At 39.1% G+C, this 12,522-nt stretch overlaps 1 protein-coding gene across 1 annotated transcript in view; it reads right to left on the bottom strand.

Moving 5' to 3' along the window:
* Positions 1-12,522, bottom strand: part of VWC2 (von Willebrand factor C domain containing 2) — a 113,917-nt gene that overhangs the window by 79,788 nt on the left and 21,607 nt on the right. Inside the window, exon 3 of the mRNA XM_065884334.1 lies at positions 11,772-11,901. Coding sequence (XP_065740406.1) covers positions 11,772-11,901 — 130 coding nt within the window. The remainder of the gene's footprint in view (positions 1-11,771; positions 11,902-12,522) is intronic.

The following is a 12,522-nucleotide window of genomic DNA, read 5'->3' as shown; positions in this document are numbered from 1 at the left end:
ATCATCTCACTCCTGTGACGTTATCCTAATGAAATAATTCAAAAGCAAATAGAGGCCACACACATGGCGATGTTTTACTGCAGTATTACTCAGTTTTTTTCCTCTGCTTCCCTCACCACTTTCCTCATCATTCAACGAAAGCAGCAGACAGGTTATTTACAGACCACTTCCCCGTCTAGATGGTGAGCTCATAAGGGCAGGAACCAGAACCTTACTCATCTTTGTATTTGATGTAAAATATATAATAAGTGCCCCTAACTTTTATAAAAGCAATATATAAGCACACACCCACACACGTACATACACACAGACTCCTCTACAAAAATCTAAAAAAAGAACCCAGCGTTCAACAAAAGAGCCAAAAGTTCAACAAAGGAACATGCTTAATTACATCAGAAGACACGTGATTCGGGTTCTGGGTTGTGAGAAGGACACACAGGGGAATTAACCTCCTGTAGGAAACAGGACAGAGAAGGTTTTCCAGGTGAGGACATTCGAGCGCCAGTCTTTATAAAAAGGGGGAGGCTGGGAAGGGACTCCAGGCGGGTCCTCAGCGAGTTCAAAGGGCACGATGCAAACTGGAAGTGGCCAAGCCTCGTGGAGGCTGGTCTGTGGCCTGAGCCCCAGATTGGTCTAAAATCCACAGCCAAATGCATCCAGACTCTAGGAAACATGCAAATAAAGCCACGGTCATACACTTTCTGCCCAGGTTCATTGTGAGCATCTAACTCACGAAAGCACTTCATTGTGATAACTGGGTAGCGACGACTTCAGGGCAGTCTGTGTCTAACTTGATTTACTTATTTTAAAAAATAAGGTTTTGCCCCAATGTTTGCAAACAAAAGTGTCATTTTAAGCTGTTCACAAATTTGCAAAGAGGAGCTGCTAATTCAAAGGTCTCCAGAGGAGATGAAAACAAATTAAGTTCCTGAAATCAAGAGATCAGCCCCGACCCAACCCTTCTCTGTGTCTAACTTGTCAGACGTGAGCAGACCTGAGAGCCGTCTGCACTCAGGACACCCAGCATCTTCGCCTAGCGTGGACCTCAGCAAACCCAGAGCTGATCTTAGTTCACAGTTCACGAAGGAGGAGGAACACCATGGGGCATGCAAGTGCTTCTCTAAAGCATAAGTATCGATGCTCACTGGGCTCTGTGAGGATTCATGGAATACGATCTGAATCTTTACTCCCACTAAACCAAACTGTAAGTAAACACACGGATAAGAAATCCGCTAGGACTTTGGAGTTAAGTTCTTGGTCTACATTGGGAAACACTAACAAGAAGGTGAATAAAGCTTTGACATTAAAAAATCTATTTAGCATGCCATTTGCATCAACATGGATGGACCTAGAGATTATTATACTAAGTGAAGTAAGTCAGACAGAGAAAGACAGCATATGATATCACTTACATGTGGAATCTAAACTACGATACAAATCAACGTATCTATGAAACAAAAACAGACTCAGAGACATAAAGAACAGACATGTGGTTGCCAAGGGGGAGGGGGGAGGGAGAAGGAAGGAGTGAGAGCTTTGGATTAGCAGATGTAATCTATATACAGGATGGATAAACAACAAGGTCCTACTGTACAGCACAGGGAACTATATTCAATATCCTGTAACAAACAATAATGGAAAAGAATATATATATAAAACTGAGTTACTTTGGTGTACAGAAGAAATTAACACAACAGTGTAAATCAACTGTACTTCAATAAAATTGAAAAAAAGGTAAGCACACTGAACCAGGAAAAAATATACCATATGGCTTATAGCAGCAAGTTACAAAATCACTGTGATCGGATTTAAATTCTCTTCATTTTAGTTTTTTTTTAACATAAAAAATAAGGCCAATAATAAACACTTCTACACCTCCAGAGACTGTAAATTGGAATGAGAAAAAAACTTTATTTAGGTATTATTTTTTAGGAAAATTGCTTATTAGGAAGTCATTTCCTCTGGGGTGTTTCTCTGTGTAGGTGATATTTATTAAGTTTCTCTTTTCTGCTTCGGCTGCTAGAAAACTTATTGTCAACTCTGCAGGCCGTCTTTAACAACGAGCTGTTATGAAACCAGGGTGATGTGGAGCATGTGTCTATACTAACTTTTTCTCACTTGCCATTCAACAGTCATTTTTTCTCTGCCCTGAGATTTCAAGTTTTAAAATATTACATACTACATATTTCTATAAACTCTAAAATCTCTAGAAAAACAACAAAAATGCATCAAAATCTCAAAAAGATCTCATTCCTGCCTAAAGCTGCACGGCTCCACTGTGTGCTTCTCTTATTAAACTTGACTGGGAGGAAAAATTTTTAAAAAGTGAGAAAATGAGCACCTCAAAGCAGTGGTTCTCCAAGGTGGTCCCAAGACCAGCAGCACCAAAAACACCAAGGGAGGCACACATTAAAAATGCAAATTCTCAGGCTCCAGGCCAGGCCAGCTGGATCAGGAACTCTGGGGAGGGGGTGCGTCAGTGAATCTGTGTTATAACAAGTCCTGGAGGTGACGCTCACCAGGGTTGAGCTGGGTGAACCCTGCCTCCTGGGCTCTGGGATCCCAGAAGAGCACAATACCTGCATGAGATCTGGATGTACCCAGCGACCTCCATTCTCCCTGCACCTGCAGCCCCGTGTCCTGGGAAGTTGGGTCATTGTGAGGGAGAGTCTAGAATGACACGGGGGAGCGCAGCACCGAAGGGGGCAGAGAGGTGTCCACACCACGAGTGAAGAATACAGAAGAGGGGTTTGTGTGGGCTGTACGTCTGTGTCATGCACGGGGCTCCAGAGCACAGAAGTCTAGAAAACCCCATGGGCCTCTATGGGTTTGTGTGTCTGCAACCCTTTATGGCCTCCTAGCTCTTCAAGGTACATAACGGTATATACTTAGAAGGGCCTCAGCTTCTACAGGCTTAATGAAAAGATTTCATAGTTATCAAAGGCACCAGTACGGGGTTTGAAAAGGCCCCTTCTCAGGGAAGATGAAAAGATGTGTAATCAAGGTTGGCCTTAGAATTCAATCAAAGGAAATTACAAAAATTTCACCTGTCTATCTTTTAAAGAGACTATCCATATTTTTAGCAGCTTTATCGAGGTATATTTTAAACACCATAAAACTCACCCCTTCTAAGTGTACAATTTAATGAACTTAGTAATCAACCCAGTTAATAAACATTCTCTCACCTCAGTAAATTCCCTCCTGCCCATCTGTGATTAATTCCCCTCTTTGATCCTAGATCTAGGCCACCACTGAGGGGCCTTCTCCCTGTGTAAATCTGCCTTCTCTAGACATTCCAAATTAGTAGAATCATACAATATGTGGTCTTTGCAACTAGCTTCTTTCATTTAGGATGTTTTTGAGGCTCATGCATTTTGTAGCATATACTTATAATTTGCTGATCTCTTTTTATTGGTGGATCTCCATTGCGTGGATATAATCACGTTGTTTATCCATTCACCAGCTGATGGACATTTGGGTTATTTCTATTTTTTTGGCTACAAAGGATAATACTGCTATGAATATTTACCTACACACCTTTGCATAGACATGTGTTCAGTTTCCTGGGATTGAATTCCAGGATGCAATTGCTAGGATAGATAAAAGGTTTTGTTTCACTTTTTAAGAAAATGCCAAACTGTTTTCCAAAGCACATGGACCATTCCCACCAGAAATGCTTGAGGGTTCCAGTTTCTCCACATCTGTGCCAATACCTGATGTTGTCTATCTTTTTGATTAGAACCATTCTAGAGCGGGTATACTGGTATCCCACTGTGCCTTTAATTTTTATTTCCCTGAGGACCAAGGAGGTTGAGCATATTTTTATGTGCTTATTTACCATTTGTTTACCTTCTTCACTGAATTGTCTGTTCAAATCCTCTGTCCATTTTTTATTGGGTTGTTCATCTTCTTATTGAGTTGTATGAGTTCTTTATATACACTGGATACAAGACTTTTACCAGGTATATAATTTGTAAACATTTTCTCACTGTCTGTATCTTATATTTTCATTTTTGTAATGAGGTGCTTTGAAATGTGAAAGCTTTTAATTTCTATGATATTCAATTTATCAGTTTTTTTCCCTTTCATGAGTTGTGAGTTTGGTGTTGAATCTAAGAACTCTTTGCCCAACCTAACGTCATGAAGATGTTCTATTTTTAATAATATAAAAATTATATAGTTTAAACTCTTACATTTAGGTCTGTGATTCATTTTGAGTTAGTGTTTGTATATGGGGTGATCTAAGTAAGGATGTAAGTTATTTTTTTTCTTTTTTTCACAAGGGTGTCTAATAACCCCAGCACCATTTGTTGAAAAGGATGTTCTTTCATTCTTTCCCTGTTGAAATGCCTTAGTATCTTGGTGAAAAATAAATAGGTAAGGATTTACATTCTGGGTTTATTTCTAGACTTTCAGTTCTGTTCCATTATTGCACGTCTATCCTTACACCAATACCACCGTATATTAAGACTTTATAATATGTTATGAAATTGGATAGTGCAAATTCTCCAGTTTTGTTCATTTTCAAATTGTTTTGTCTATCCTTTAAGATCCATAGGAATTTTAAGATCAACTTGTCAATTTCTACCCAAAAAGTGTGTTGGGATTTGTATAGAGTTTCATTGAATTTATAGATCAATTTGGCGACAACTGCAATCTTGATGATATTAAGACTTCTACTCGTAAAATGTCTCTCCATTTATTTAGATCTCTTTTCAGTAATAACGTGCAGCTTTCGGTGTATAAATCTTGCACATCTGTTGGTAATTTATTCTCTAGTATTCTATTCTTTTTGATGCTATTACAGGTGGAGCTATTTTCTCAATTTCTTTTTTATTGTCCATTGCTAGTGGTTCACTGCTTGCTACAAAAAATGACTTTGTATATATTAATCTGGTGTTATTCTTCATTAGTTCTAATAGTTGCGTGTGTGTGTGCGTGTGCGTGTGTGTGTGTGTGTGTAACCCTTGGAATTTTTCAAATATTTTTCAGGACATCTCTGAGTAAAGGCAATTTTACCTCTTAATTTGCTTTATTGTATTTTTTTTCTTTCTTTCTTCCTCTTTTTAACCCCACCATGTAGAACCTCCACTACAGTAGTGGATAAAAGTCGCAAAAGTGGATATTCTTGCCTTCTCTCTGATCTTACTGGTGAAACATCCAGTCTTTCACCATTAAGTATGATGTTAGCTATAGCTATAGATTATTCATAGTTGCCCTTTATCAGGATAGAAATTTCACTTTTGCTATTTTGTTGAGAGCTTTAATCATGAATGAGTGTTGAATACTGTCAAATACCTCGTCTCCATTTTTGAGGTAATTTTTCTTATTCTTTATCTTTTTGATAATATGCATATTACATTAATTGATTTTTCAGATAATAAACCAACCTTGCATTCCCACGATAAATTTCACTTGGTTACAGTGTATTATCCCTTTTATGGTGCTGGATTCAGATTGTTAATATTTTGTTAAGGAGTTTTCCATATATAATCATGAAAGAAATTGATCTGTAGTTGTATTTTTGTGGGTGATACCTTTGCTTTGCTTTAGTACCAGGACCATAAAAAACACACAGAATAAATTGAGAAATGTTCCTTCATCTTTATTTCCTGAATGAGTTTGTGAAGGATTGGTGTTATTTTTTTCTTTAAATATTTGACAATATATTTAAAGTGAATCCATGTAGGTTTAGATTTTTATTTGTGGGAAGCTTTTGATTACAAATTTGAATTTTTATTTCTGTTAGGGCAATTCAGAAATGAACTGAGTTAGTCTTAGTAATTTGTGTTCTCTTAGAAATTTGTCCATTTCTTCCAACTCGTCCAGTTTGTTGGTATAAAGTTGTTAATAATAGCGCCTTATATTCCTTTTCATTTTCGTAGGGTCAGTAATAATGTCCCCTCTTTCCATCTTGATTTGTCTCTCTGATTTTTTCTTAGTTTAGTGAAAGTTTTGTCAATTTTACTGATGTTTTCCAAGTCCCAAGTTTCAAAGAGCTAACTTAACTGAACTAACTTTCTCCTAAGCTTTTCCTATTTTCTATCCTATTTATTTCTGCTCACGTTTTTGTTACTTTCTCTTTTTCACTGTGTGCTATGTTTTTAGAATACTTTGCTCTTCTTCCACTCATTCCTTAAGGTGGAAGCTCACATATTTATTGGAGAGCTTTCTTCTTTTCTGATACAGGTGCTTAAAGCTGTAAATTTCCCTCTAATCACTGCCTTAGCATCATCCCATACATTTTAGTATGGTCTGTTGCCATTTGTACTAGTTCAAAATATTTTCTAATTTCTCTGTGATTTCTTCATTGGCACATGGGTTATTCAGAAGTGTGCTATATAATTTGTAAATATTTGCAAATTTCCCAGATTTCTTCTGTTATCGATTCTGCTGAACTCTGTTATGTTCAAAGAATAAAGTTTGTATGAGTAAGTTCTTTACATTTATTAAGATTTGTTTTATGTCCCGACATACGGCCTACCCTGGAGAATGTCCACCAACTTGAAAAGCATTCTTCAGTGGCTGGGTGCCATGTTCCACATATATGTCAGTTAGGTCAAGTTAGTTGACAGTGTCATTCAAGTCTTCCATATCCTTGCTAATTTTCTGTATAGATTTTCTGTGAATTATTGAATAGCTTGTTGAAATTTCCAACTATGATTAAGTTTCTATTTCTCCTTTGAATTCTATCAATTTTTAGTTTCTGTATTTTGAGGTTCTATTATTAAGTGCATATACATTTTTTATTTGTTGTCTACAAGTTTTCTGGCTTTATATTCCTCTGATCCTCCCTGACTGCCTTTTTTAAGTTAAATAAATATTTTTTAGTGTGCTATGTTTAATTCCTTTGTTCATTTTCTTAGTGATTGCTCTAAGAATTAAAATATGCATCTTAATTTATCACAATCTACTTCAGATTAATACTAGATTATTTTCACTAAAGTAGGAAATCCAATTTATTGTTCTCTCGTGACTCTACACCAAGAGCAGGTCCTATCACAGAACTACAATGTTACAAAAGTAGTGGTGAGTGGCAGCATCCCAGTACATACAACTCAGTGAGAAAACTTGTGTGTATGATTAGCGGAACTAGAAGAAAGACACAGAGGTCCACAGACAGTTGGAATCCCTTTACATTTTTCTTTCTACTTTTCATCTCTACTTTTTCTCTACTTTGTTTTTCTGTGTTAGAATGGTTTATTCATTTGTCAGATACATTCATCGCATACATTTTTCCAAACACGTGAGCTGCTTTGCATTGGTTTAGTAATGTTGTTTGATGAACAGAGGTTTTTAATTTTAATAAAGTCCAATGAATCAATTCTTTCCATATGGTTAGTGCTTTTAGTATCTTTTAAAATTAACCTTTGCCTAATCAAAATCATAAAGGTGTTCTATGTTTTCCTCTGAAAGCATTATTTTAACTTTCACATTTAAATCTGTAATCTATTTGGAACTGTTTATCTTTTGTACAGCATGAGGAAGAAATCAACATTTACCTTCATGTTGCTCCCAACTGACCTAGTAGCATTTATTGGAAAGATCACCCCCTCCCCACTATACTGCAGCATCAGCTTCATCGTGTATCTAGAGGTCTTTTATTCCTAAGTCTTTTCTGACTCTATTCTGCTCTGGTTTGTCAGTCTTTTGATCTTTGAGACAGTACCACAGTGTGTTGATCACTTTTACGGTATACATTTTACAGCTTTGTTGTTCTTCTTCTGTATTTCACTGGCCAGTTTTTAACTTGTCTTTCCATGTGGATTTTAAAATCAATGTGGTAATTTGCACAAAAAAAGTCATTGTATTTTTTTTTACTGGAATTATGCTGAATACATAGATTTTATTTCTTTAATAGAGTAATTTGAGGCTGCTGACATCTTTACATTAGTGAGTCTTCCAATCATGAATATTGTCTATCGTTCCATTTACTGAGGATTTCTTTAATTTCTCTCAATAAAGCTTTAAGATTTTTAAGTGTGGCACTCTTGTCCAATTTTGTTAGATTTACTTCTAATTATTTGGTATGTATGATGTTATTTGAAAGAGCAGTTTTTAATTCATTTCTATTTGTTTGTTGCTGGTATCTAGACATACAGCTGATTTTTACATATTGATTTTGTAAAACAAACTTGGTATAATCAAGTATTAATACTGATATTTGTAGTTTCCTTTATTTTTTTTATGGTTAAGATCATGTCATCTTAACTAATGATCAAGTGTTTCCACAAGATTCGTTATTATCTCTTTGGTAAAAATTTTGGTAAAATGTAATGTTGAAGCCATATGACGGGAGTAGGCTTTTCCTTGTGAGAAGAATCTTGATATGAATCACACACACACATATCATTCAGTTCTGTCCAACTCACTACATGTGGTTTAATTATGGTCTTATCTTACTGTCTGAAATACACAAGAGAAAAACAAAAACAACCATGTCTAATTCTTAGTGCTTCTCACATGTTTTCCACGAAAGTGCTTCTAATAATTTGAAGTCTCTATATTTATCTTAAAAATTTCATAAAAGTTTTCATTTTCCTCCAAAAATAGCCATATTCATTTTCTGGTGGAAATAAAGTTCTAAATAACTACCATCAAGTTGTAGTGAATACTTCTGGGAGATATACAATCTCTGTACTCAGTGCCTTTGTGCTTTTGGTGTACATATTCCCTCTTGGGTATAATATTCCAAGTTGGAGAATCAGCTCTAATCACAACAAGGCCCTGTTATGTCAACATCAATGTCTTATATTTGTCAGTTTCCTGCCTTTGAATGTTTAAAGTAAGGTAAGGTGCACATATGCAGGACGGAAGTCTTCTGATCTCCAGCTTGAAGGGAATGTGTGCTGTGAACGTAAGCCTCATCTGAGGTACTCCAGCACCAGAGAAAACCTGAAATCCTGAAAGTCAATAGAACACTCACTGTTTGTATCAGTAGGAAAAATCCAAAAACCAGTCCCAAAGAAAAGAAAATCCTTGGGAGATTGATCTATACAAATCAACAAAGTGATTATTTTAAGTTGTATGCTATTTGTGATCTTTTATTTATATTCCAGGCATTCTTGATTTCAAACTTTTGTTCCTTTGATGCAAGTGACTTTGGCAGCTTGCAACTGAATCGTGATTTTCCTTTCCATCCAAGCTAAGTCCATCCAAACATTTAATTTTACAAGGCATCACTTTTGATGTCCTGTAATCTGTGATCTATCAGATGTATAACTTTTTCTTATTGAAAACAGACTACTGTCACTTATTCACTAATCTCAACCAATTATTACAGGACGTCCTGTAGATAGAAACTGTTCTCATTTTTCAAGCAAAGTTTTCAGTAAGAATTCTGAACACCATTTGCCCTGTCAAGGTCAGAATACCCTACAGCTAGAGACAGCTAGAGACAGATGAAAGACAGATTATATCTAATGAATACGTTATAACAAAATTTAAGAGTACTTACATGATTATAGACATTTACATTTATTTCTGGGTGTATTCCTGAAAATAAAAAGTTGTTGCTGTTTCGATATAATTGGATCAAACCTTTGAATACAAATCCTTTTGTATCCTGTAATCTTTTTTAATCTAGTTTTACAAAACATATTGATCCTCCTTCTAAGAATCTTTAATACAATACCCCCAATCCTGCCTTATTTCATTCTATGCTGTCTCTCAAAGTGTAAAGGCAACGGCAGAGCATTCAGAAGTTTGCTATCAGGGCAGCAACCATCTCTCTCCCCAAACCATCAGTGCAACATTAAAACATTCTGTGAGCCTCTGACTATACCGTATTTATACAGGTTTTACTTTTGAACATTGTTTGCTTCTTCAAACAATAAAATTAAATCTTAACATTAAAAACTGAATCAACCAGAAATAAGTGACTTTAAATCTTTATAAAATTTTAACATGTCCACACATGATAAAGAATTAATTCAAATAATTTCTAAGTTCTCTAACTCTATACCCTAAGTGGGATATATCTTAAGGGCAAAAAGAACTGCAAAAAAATCTTGAACTTTAACCAGTAGGTTTCATGCTGGTTGTGGTATAAATAGAAGGTATCCTGTGTATGTTATGAAAAAGAACAAATAAGCAAATGTATTGACAGTGTTGGGTGATATACAGAGATAGGGAGAGACGGGCACAGAGACAGAGCTCAAAAGAGATAAAGCAAATAAAACAGCAAAATGTGAATAATAGGTAAATACAGTGAAGGGTATACCTCTGTTCTTTGTGCTATTTATCAACTTTTCTGTAGGTCTGAAACCTTTCTAAAGTTTCGGGGATTGAAAATATCCTCAAGGATGGAAATCATGTCTTTCCATCTTTTGTACGAAACGAGGATTCCCTGACTGTCTAAGGCCAAAACTTTGTGTTTATTTTTTTGTCATAACTGACAAAAGCGACACAATATCTTGCATACTTAAGATGCCAACTATTTGAGCCACTTATATTCAAGCCATTCACTAAGTGTCACTGACTCGGGAAGGCTCAGTCATGCCACCTCGTGCAGTGTGCTGCAGCCTGGACCTCAGTCGTTGTGGTCTCCTCACCAACCCCAGGCACCAGCGCCCCCTCCCCACGCTTACTTCACTCCACACCACCGGTGGAGAGGCTGCCACCGTCCTGTTTCCACAGAAGCTTCACATCCTCTTCTATTGATTCCTTTCAAGAGTTTTAAAATTTCTCGTGGTGAAATCTGGGTATCTGTGTGCACTTGGTGAAAGGCATCCGTGGAACCTCACAGCCCACACAGTGGGCCTGACTGCAGAATCTCAGAATTGCCGCAGACCCTAATAGCAGCCCCGTGTAACCGTCAGCCACTGACAAAGCCCACCCCACACGGCCTGATGTCCAGCAACCCCACAGATGACGAGCTGATGACATCACAGGTGAGCCCCTCCCATCTCTGAAACGCTCAGGCCATGGAGTTGCCTTCTTCTTTTTGAGACACTCTGCCCTGGCTTCGTCCTAGCACTGTGGCCTTGGGGCCACAGAGAGACGGCCCAACCCTCTCCCAAGGCAGTACCCGCATGTACTTGAAGATGTGGTCTTATGTCCAGAGTCTGCTCTCTTCCAAGCTGCGCTCAACTGTTTCATCCCACCACCATCCTGAGCCACGGGTCTTCATCCCTTCCTCCCTGGGAACCCACTCTTCTCAACACCCTCTTAAAGTGAAGCCTGGATGCACGCAGCATCTCAGGTACAAAGTACTTATCCTTTCGGATGAGGAAACACTCTCCCTTGCTAACCAAAGCCATCCTGCCATTTTTCTTTCATAAAGCAGACAAGGCTTTTGATCTCCCCCAGGCTCTCACTGGGAGTAAGAGGGGGTTCTCTTCCTGCCAATGTTGCTTATGAAAAATTTTCAACGATGTTTCACGTTTAATCCACTTAGTAATGAAAAGTAAATAAGCCCAACCGGCATGTTTGATTTGTCTCGGAAAGAGAGAAACTGCTTTGCAAGAACAAACACAGTTAAATTAAAATAAGCGACTCTCCCTGAGAGTGGAAATTGAATTTTCCCCCAAAGAACTAAACGTGTGTAAAACACTGTTCTGACACCGATAAGAGAGAGCAGGCCTTACTGGAGCCCAGCTTCCGCGGGTCCCCGGGGCCCAGAGGGCAGGGACCCGCGCGCAAGGGCGTGGATGCAAATACTGAAACTCACATGCCTCCCGCAGTGCATCCCGCGCTGCATCCCGTGCTTCATGGGCGGGAAGCGCGCAGAGACCCCTGCGTGGTCACGGGCCGGACGCGCATCCACCTACCGTTTTTGCAGATTGGGCAGCACTGGTCGGGCTCATACACGGGGTCCACGCACTCGGTCTGTGGACACGCGGACACCGCGCACAGCACTTCCCCGCTGGCCTCGCAGCGACACCGCTCGCACGGCGACACCTGCAACACAGGCCACGGTCAGGGCAGTGTCTCCATCCTCGGCCCTGAACGTCACGCACTCACCAACCCCGGGGTCCCAGAGCGTGAGGACGGGGCTGGGGCTGAGCAGGCTCCCCTGGGGGGAAGGAGGGGCACACTGGTGGGGCCTGGGATGCTCAATCCCTCCCAGCTCCACACCTGAGCCTCTATTTTTATCAACCCACATAGTGAGCTTCTTTATAAGCTTTATGTTGAAGAAAGGGTTTTGTTTCTTAAAAAATTAAATAACACGTCATATTGAATTCTTGCCCAGCCACGCATCCTGCAGGTGAACCCTTTTCCCACAGCTCTGCCCAGGGCCACCCAGCCAGCCCGGCCCGCCCCCAGCATCTCAGCTGTGAGAAGACATCAGAGCAGGGCAGGAAGGGCGGGGTAAGGGAAGGAGAAACGGGGGGCTTCTCAGGGCCGGGGACCCGGCGGGGAGCTGTCCCAACGTGATCTCATGTCAGTCTCATGGCAATACTAAACACCCCTACTAACATGATCGTCCTAGTTTCTGGCGAGGAAACTGAGACCGAGAGGCATCAGGCCACCGGCTGCGGGCAGACCTTTCATCCGAGACAGGGCTCCGGCTTGAGTCCA

The sequence above is a fragment of the Phocoena phocoena genome, chromosome 9, assembly GCF_963924675.1.
Source record: "Phocoena phocoena chromosome 9, mPhoPho1.1, whole genome shotgun sequence".
NCBI lineage: Eukaryota > Metazoa > Chordata > Mammalia > Artiodactyla > Phocoenidae > Phocoena > Phocoena phocoena.
The sequence above is the reverse complement of the archived record's forward strand: the minus strand, read 5'-3'. Positions and strand labels throughout refer to the sequence as shown.